The sequence below is a fragment of the Dipodomys ordii genome, unplaced genomic scaffold (genome assembly GCF_000151885.1).
Source record: "Dipodomys ordii isolate 6190 unplaced genomic scaffold, Dord_2.0 Scaffold10, whole genome shotgun sequence".
NCBI classification, from domain to species: domain Eukaryota; kingdom Metazoa; phylum Chordata; class Mammalia; order Rodentia; family Heteromyidae; genus Dipodomys; species Dipodomys ordii.
Window position 1 is genome coordinate 1,424,096 of NW_012267226.1, and position 8,730 is coordinate 1,432,825.

General features: G+C 40.7%; 1 protein-coding gene and 1 pseudogene across 1 annotated transcript; both read left to right on the top strand.

Annotated features, from left to right (window-relative positions):
- The first annotated feature begins 2,259 nt into the window (after positions 1-2,259).
- Positions 2,260-3,001, top strand: Znf511 (zinc finger protein 511). Its single transcript, XM_013009450.1, is given in 5 exon segments — positions 2,260-2,458; positions 2,461-2,665; positions 2,667-2,719; positions 2,722-2,859; positions 2,862-3,001. Coding segments are annotated over 5 exon segments (735 nt in total).
- A 3,472-nt stretch (positions 3,002-6,473) lies between these two features.
- LOC105980752 lies at positions 6,474-7,232 on the top strand (annotated as a pseudogene).
- The last annotated feature ends 1,498 nt before the right edge of the window (positions 7,233-8,730 follow it).

Consider the following 8,730-nt stretch of genomic DNA (forward strand, 5'->3'; position numbering starts at 1 on the left):
AAAGTTTACAAACATTAAGTAAAACAGTACAGAGGTTCCTCAAAAAGTTGCAAACAAATCCATGCTAATGCAGCAATCCTACTTCTGAGTATATATTCAAGGGAAATGAAATCAGCATCTTGAAGGCCTACATTCTCTAATTCATTGCAATTTTGTTCACAATAGTCAAGATGCAGAAACACTGTAGGTATCCATCAACAGAAACCTAAAACCAATTGCTCATACCTGACCACAAAGGTGTATAGGGGAAGGTCAATGAGAGGAAAATAGATGAATAAAACAAGGAGTGGAGGCAGAGAATAGACTCTTAATATTGTATGTATATTCTATGAAACTAAGAAAATTGAGGGGAGGGATTTCATTGGGAGGGTATGATGAAATGAGTGGCTTTGATAAAAAATCATGTACCTATAAACTGGTCTGTTGAATGGCAACTCCTTTATACAATTACTTAAAGATACTAAAAAATATAATTTTAAAACTTATCTACTAGGTTTAAAGCTAGGCTGAATGCACAATTACATACAGTGTTCCATTTCCAATCATTGTCAACTCAGAATAATTCATACTACATGATGATAAGTGACTGAAAACTTTCAAAATTAAGTATGTCTGCTTCCTCTTACATACAAATAGCTTTGAATGACAGCTAAGGAAAAAACATCATTATTATTTAGCATAGAATTTGATTTGGCATCTATACCAAGGTTCCCAGCTTCACTGTGGGCTAATTTAGCACATGCTGTCATTTAGTGGGATGATAAAAGTCTTTTCTCACATATATGTCTAGGACACTCCTGGTTAACCGGCAGCCTCCATGTTTCCTTCCTCTGTTCTTCTCCTTTGCTTTCTTCCCTTATCAAGTTAGAATCTCATTTCTTGAGATTTGCTCAGAACTAAGTAACAAAATTATATATTTTTAGCAGTTTTCTTATATGGTATTCCATGGACAACTTCATGAATGGTAGCTTATGTATCATACAAGAAAAATGACTAATTTTATAGCCAATGTATACACTGTAAATGTTGGGGAAATGGAGGAGAAAAGAACGAAACAGTCTGGACTCCATCTTCCACAGGTGAGGACTGTTTATTGATATAGAGCAGCGAGGGACATAGCCTCCCACGGGCTTGGAGACTATTGTAGAGCTGGGACAGGAGCTGGCTTTTATGAGGTCTGGGCAAGGAGGCAGAGGTTAATAACAAAGCTACTCGGTCTAGGTAGGTGAGGGGCCTTTCCGCTGGGCCCAAGATGGAATGTTTACAGCCAACCTTAGATAGATTGCCTTGCTAGAGTCAGGAAGTCTACATTTAGCTTTGGTGGGTTGCCTGGTATCTGTATGCACCTGGGAGAACAGGGTGGGAGTCAATCCTTCAGTAAACTCAAATTTGTGCATCTCACAATGTGGGTATTCATGGTTGTTACTTAGTTTTATAGCTCTTGTTATTGGCTAAATGGCTACATCCTCTGTCTAAATGGAAAGATGGTTATCTCTAGCTCCAATATTGTAAATCTCCAAAGTTAGAAAGCAACAGCTATTAAAACACAAAATCCATTAACATATCCATTCTGTTCAACAAACAAGGCTCCTGAGCACCCAGCTTAGCACAGATCTCAATGGGCTTGACTAATCAAATCCTGTAGCTAAAGCAATACTCTCTTCTACTGATCTCTAGGAAATTACCTGGCAAGCTGATCCATTTATGCTCAGGAGATTATCAGAGGTGCAGTTTGAAAGGATGTAAAACAGAAAAATTTAGACACTTTGACTGATTTACACAGAAGTAGCTAGGTGCAAATAATTACATACTTCTGTCTCCCTGAGTCTTGACTTCCTTCTCAAGAATGACTTGAAAGTTTTGTAAAAACTATTAGGGCATCAGACCACCACTAAAACCTTTGGCTTGGTAGGTCAGAAGTTGATCTAAGTAACCATATATCTATAAGCTCTACTCAGACTGATAAATGCAGATCTAGGCTAGTACTTCTCACATGTTGATATATAGATTACAACTGGATATTTATAATATAGAACTTAAGACCTTGAATTTTTATGAAGTTCCAAGATAGGTGCCATCTGCCACAATTTGACCCCTCCCCCCCACTTTGAGGAACTTGGCTATACAATGTAATCCAGTCCTTTGCCTATTTATAGCATCCTATAAAATTACCAGTCAAATGTCATTATGTTGACTAAAACTACAGGGCTATTTCCCAAGTTGCTTGTTTATTTAGTCTTTTTAAGAAATTTGAGGCCGATGGGCCACAGTGCTGGTGTTCAGGGCAATCCCGCTGCCCCTGGCACTGAGCGCCCACCTGGCCAGGGCACTTCCGAACTGCTGCGTGGGGAGAGGACCCCTCAGGCGCCCTTCCGCTTCCCTGTGCACCCAGTGTGCTTCCCGCGGAACCACGAATTCTTTGAGGATGGGGATGAGCTGTGTGACCTCTAGCTGTGTGACACCTCACACAGGTGGCAGCGCTGCCAGAGAAGTCCAGGGCGCCTGAGTTCACCAGTCAAGTGGAGGGCTGCTACCAGGTATTTGCAGCCCTCTAGGACTACCAGTATCATTACCACATGCTGCACAGAAATGTCTGCTCCCTCTGAAACCGGGCCTTCCCTTCCAGGCACTTGCTGGAGGCCCACATCCTAGGGTGTCTCGACTCACTTCCAGATCCTGGCAGAGAAACAGGATATGTACCATTGCTTGGTTGAAAGCTGCCGGAAAAGTTCCAGACCAGCCAAGACCAGAAGGATCACATGGTGAGGCTCCACCTGTACCCTGTGGATTTCCAATTTGACAAGCCCAAGACAAGCAGAGGCCTCACCTTGCCTAGAGCCAGTGTAGGCCTGTAGGAGGCCTCCACACTGTGGACCCTATGGAATCTGTTTGGACAACACCATGGAACTCAGCTCCAAACCCATTACCCTCTACCATATGTTTTGGCCAGGGTGCATCTCAAGGGTTTAAAAGCACCAAGAAAAGAAATAAACACCACTAAATCCAGAAGGGGAGAGAACTAAATGTCTGAGCTGAAGGCCGGAGAGACAGGACGCAATCTGTATCCACTGAGATCTTCCTCTGGCTTCCAGTATGGCTGCCTGGCAGCCCTTTGCCACCCTTGTCTGTGAAGCAGTAGCTGTGACTAGAAGCAGCAAGGAAGGACCTGAAGACTCCAGAAAAGACGGGGACACAGGGTAAGGAATGGGTTGGGGAAATGGCCCACCTCCTTTCAGAGACTCTCCTTCAGGGAAAGTCATACTGTGTCAGTAAAGGAGTGCAACTGGCCCAGTGTAGTTGCTTTGACTGAGTCCTTGACCTGCACAGCACCGGGAGAGATGCCTTCATGTTCCTTGCAATCTTAACTAGCCAGCAAGTCCCACTGGGACACAGAGCCAGAAGTGTGCAGAAGGCAGCCCCACTGCAAGGGGGACAGAGAAGCAGTTGCCCTCCAGTGGTGGTGGGGGCATCAGGAGTGATGTGAATGAAGAGCTGCAGTAGGAAATAACAAGTCAGGAAGCTGGGCTAGCATGTAGAGAAAGATAGCATGTCTAGGAGAAAGCAGTGCTGCCTGGGTAAAGGCAGGGCCCCAGGGTCAGGTGGGAGACCTTACCTCATAACCTACTCTTTCTGGGCTTTGAGTCTGGCCATAGGAAGCTGGGGTTCACCCTTGGCTTCTAGTACAGAAGTAAAGCCACTCTCAAAGCCTTCAGATAAGCTAAAATATGACCTCAGATTCCAAGAAAACAGATAATGGCTCTTCAAGCACTGAAAACTAGAGTAAGTTACCAAGTTCTCAAGTGGTAAAAAAAAAAAAAAATTGAAACCGTAATCACAGAGCATGAAGAGAGCACCAGTGAACTGGTCTGTGTGGGGAAATATGCACTGATGTCCTCTTGTGACAACAGAAAAAATCCAACATGCAGAAATGCTGCCTTCTCCAACTCCCCTCAGAAGGCCTTGCCTGGCAAGTCTGTTCCTCTGACTTCTGCTTGTCCACCTTCCCTATCTATGTAATATAGTTCTGAGGCTAGCTGTCAACATGAGAAATCGCTCTAGCACTCTTTACTGCAGCACATACCACTTGCAGTGTGGGCAGCCAGGAGCACTGTGCTATCTTGTCCCTGGGGACTGCTGGTCCTGGAGTCCAGTCCTAGCTTCCCACCTAGAAAGCCAAAAAACTCACTTCAGTCATGGTAGAAATGAATAAGTAAGAGAGACTCTCTTGTACTCCACTGAGGGTGCTCTGTGGTAATCTATAGGAGGTACCCAGATGCCCCCTTATCAGTGGGATGCTGGGGAAGGAACTTCTAGGAGGAGAATTCTATGACCACTCGGGGAACTACCTCTGCATTCCTTACTGCCCAACAACCTATTGCCAGGGATTGTCATGAATACATATTGGCAAAAATTCAGATCTGCAAAAAAATAAAATGAAAAGAAGAAAAGAAATTTGATTCTTGGGCTCAGTGTTCCAAAAACTGTAAAAGGTCAGAGTTCATTAATCGTGATTGCAATGATATTGATAAGACTGTTGCTAGTCCTTGAGACTCAACGTCCCAAAGCCATTATGGTTTATGAGCTACATTTTCAATTGTTCTTTTGGGAGGTGCCCCTCTTGATTCCAAATCAATTATATATTTTCTTAGAAACTGAAACTTGAAGTATCACTATTCAAAGCCAGTTCAGGGAAGAAAAGTCTGCAAATCTCTATCTCCAATTAAACAGCAAAAAGTTCATACTAGACTCATGGCTCAAGTGGTAGATTGCCAGCTGTCAGCAAGAGAACTGAACAAAAGCATGAATCATTAAATTCAAGCCCTGATATTAGCAAAAATAAAGTTCGTTCGATCTACATGTTAATAGTGTTTCCCTTAGATGGGTTGACAACATCTAACTACCTGGTCCCACACCTATCCCCAATCTCAAGCATAAAAGCTTGGAGAACATGCCCATTGCTTATCCTGACTTATATCTGCATATGACTTTGCAAAAAGAAGCAACTCTTAGAAAAAAGCTTTCTATAGAGATTAAATTTCCTTCCTAATCTGACTAAAGGTCAAATTGTGAAACAAATAGTTTGTTATTAGGAACTTCATCCTTTTCAATATCCTCAAAGTTTGCCCCATGGGATGGGTAGACTAAATGTGTCCCAAAGTTCTATACCAAAAATAGTTTATCTGTCTAAATGTTCAGCTCTTCTGTGTCTTTCTAGTATAACTGAGTGGCAATCTTGGTGAATAGCCCAAGATTAACATTAATAACAATAACAGCTCAATAATTTGTTCTTGTTGAGGCTCCCAATTCCAATCTAGAGATGTAACCCTGACATAGTTTCAGATACATGTCCCAGAGTCAGCCTCTAGGAGAAACTCGCATCTCCTCCTTTCTCTTACTTTTGCTGGCATCTATTCCCAATGCCCCTTCCATCCCACAAACACAATATTATTCTCAAGTGATGAGTGAGTGGCAGATCGTAATATCTACCATTTCACATTGTCTTACAATGTCAGATGACTTCATCTTCTTCCCTTGAGGCTGGTAGGGCTTTGGCAATTGTCTGGTCAACTGAGTGCAGAGAAAGGGATGTTGACTTCCATGACCAGTATGCAGAAGGTGGAAAGATCTCAGCCCTGGGACAGCTATTATTAGAACCCAGCACCATGATATAAAGAATAAAAACTGCATGAAGAAAAATCAACAACAAATAGATATTTTGGCAACATCTTCAGCTGAGGTCCTGGCCCAAGTCAACAACAGCTCTCACAAAAGTGAGTGTAGCTTCAGAGGGTGCCACTTGTCAAGAGATTTCCAGTCTTCCAGTGTTCTGAGAGGGGGGTATGGATGGTGGGTTAGAGATAAACCTCCTTACCGTGCTCTCTTGAAGTTCCCCAAAACACTTGCTATTTTATAAAAACAAGTTTATTGTGGCTTATAAAAATTAATAACTGAACAATTGGAATCAAGAATAGAAAGTTCCAAGTTCTAGGTCAGTGTTTAGTTATTCTTTCAATGCTTCTTTTCAGAGAAAGTACTTAAAGGTATGGACCCTTGTTTTCACTTTATTCACATAGATGCAGTGGGAAGGATACCAGATTCAGAAACCTTTCCTTTCTGAATGTTCTTTTTTCCTTTTTGCTACTTTTGTCCTTGGTATTGCAGAAAAACATCACCCTATGCTAAGACTCCATTTCCTCTGGATGTGATGAGAACTCTGAGAATGGTGGCTGGTGGTAATCTCTGAGGCTTAACTCTGAGTGTGTGTTAAGGAGTAGACTACCCAGCATTTGGTTCTAAGCTTTGAACTTAGAAAGAACCCCCAGTAAGTCCAGACTTACTTCCTGGACTTATTTTAGGAGGTTTGGATGATAGTATAGCATAGCATAGCTTACCTTGGAGAGCTCAAGTAGAGGAGAACGTGTTAGGTAAAAAGATGATCGCCAAGCGGGCCGCGGGGGCCGGACCCGACACCTATGGACCCCGGTGCCAAGTTCGGGCAGAGGAAGGCCCAGCGTCTGAGCCGAGAGGACCTCAGCCGCAAAGGCAGCGTGGACAAAGACGTGGTGGAGCTCACGCAGCTCCTCAACTCGCGGGATCAGTTTGTCACCACCAGCTCCTGCGCCAGCCACGTACTGTTCCTAAGGTTAAGAAACAAAACCGTTGCTGACTACTGGTTACGCACAAATCTTGTGTAAAAGATGATGTCATGGTAGTTCTGAAGAAAGCGAATGATGATGACATTTTAAAATTTGAACCATTGGTTCTTCATGTGCAGTGTATGCAGTTGAAGGGTGCACAGATTCTGCAGACAGTGGCAATTAACTCTGGTTTCAGGAACTCTGGTATCACAGTGGGAAAAAGAGGAAAAACTATGTTGGTTGTCCGGAGTACATATGGCCTAGAGGTTCCATTAAGCCATAAGGGCGATCTGATGGTGACAGAAGAATATATTGACTTCCTATGAAAGATAACCAATCAAAAAAATGAAAGAAAACGAGAAAAGAATTGAAAGGTTTTACAACTGCCTCCAACATGCTTTGGAAAAAGAACAATTACTGATTCACATCCCAAGGTCAAAGAGAAAAATAAGTCATCTTACACTCACAAGAAAAAAAAATCAGAAAAAAATACATGGCAAATACATTCCTGAAGAAAATGATGAAAAAGTTGAAAATGACGATGATGATGAAGACCCAGAAATCAGTTCTACCATCTTCCCTGAAGATTACTAGCATTTACCTTTGAAGTGATTCGGTAAAATGTTTCTAGAAGATTTTATAAAGCTGCTTTTTATAAGACTTTGTTGTATGTATAATGCATTTAAAAAAGCAATGTTTAATTTCTCTCTTTAGAGAAACACATTTCAATGTATATATGACTTTTAAAAATAGTTTTGCATGTTTACTTAGTATAATTTTATAATGTTTGCTCATTTAATACTGCCTTGTTAAGCACAAAGAAAATCTTTGCAGAATTATGACTTTCAATGCTTCTCTTTCTTGCTTTCTTTTCTTTTTTTTTTTTTTTTACTATTTCCAGTTTTATGAAATAGGAAAACAAAATACAGCACTCTTTGAAGACAACCTCACAACATGGACATTTGAGTAAAAATCATAGTAATATGAAACCAATTTTGTAAGTTCCTCCAGCTTTTAGAAAAAAGTGGAGTACAGTGACAAGTTGGTTTTCCCCCTTTTGACCTCTTGAATAAACAACTGTACCATTTTTATTCAAGACAAAGTATCTGAGCCCCCTTTCCTCATTGTTTATTATAAATCAGACCTTAACATAGTACTTGGAAACACATAGGCATAATTTTTCACTATGCCTGATCAAAAATAACCACTAATGCACAAGCATCCTACTCAATTAATTGTGACATGGAAAAATTCAAGGATCAGAAGTCTTAAGTGTGAATTCTGAAGTTGGAGTTTCTGAAGCAAACCATTTACTTTACAGAGCTTCTGTTTCATGTTTCTTCTGCATAAAAGTATTTCTGAAATCTGCCTTATTTATATTACAGGAGTATTAACAGTATCAAATGTAAAATGTGAAACCATTTATGAGTAGATCATTGTGCATATGAGCATTTATCATTTTAAAATAATTATTTTAGACTATTTTAGAATACCAAATCATAAAAATAAATAGTTTAAAAGAAATTACTAGTTAGTAATGGAACTAATCAATTATTAAACCCCAGAATGCCAAATAAAAATACAACATAGTAAATACTGAAAAAAAAGAATAGATTTGTGTATCTCTGGGTACACAAAATACCACTATCTGCTTCCTACAAAAGATGATTTGCTGAGATGAATTCCCAGTGTTTCTTAATCATAACTAGAGTTTCCCATTGAGAATTCTATAAGAGATCCCAGCACTGTACTCTAAAGACCCAGACCTTGTGAAGGGAGAAGAACAACATAGTTTTTCAGTTGGGAGTCATGAAGTGACTTGATAAATGAATAGTCCAGAACTTCATGCTTTATCTTTCAGATGTGACTTGTAAGACAATTTGAACAAGATCAGAACTGAATCACATGGCTTACATATTGCATGCAGGGATAATATTTTTCTCTGATAAAATTTTCTAGACACTGGAAGGATTGTAGCTATATAAAGGCAAGAGACTACTGTAACATAGAGAAGAAATAATCTCAAGATGGAATCAGAAGCCAGCCATGGCAGGGATGTCATGTCATCAAATGATAGGTGTGAGGGTTTTCC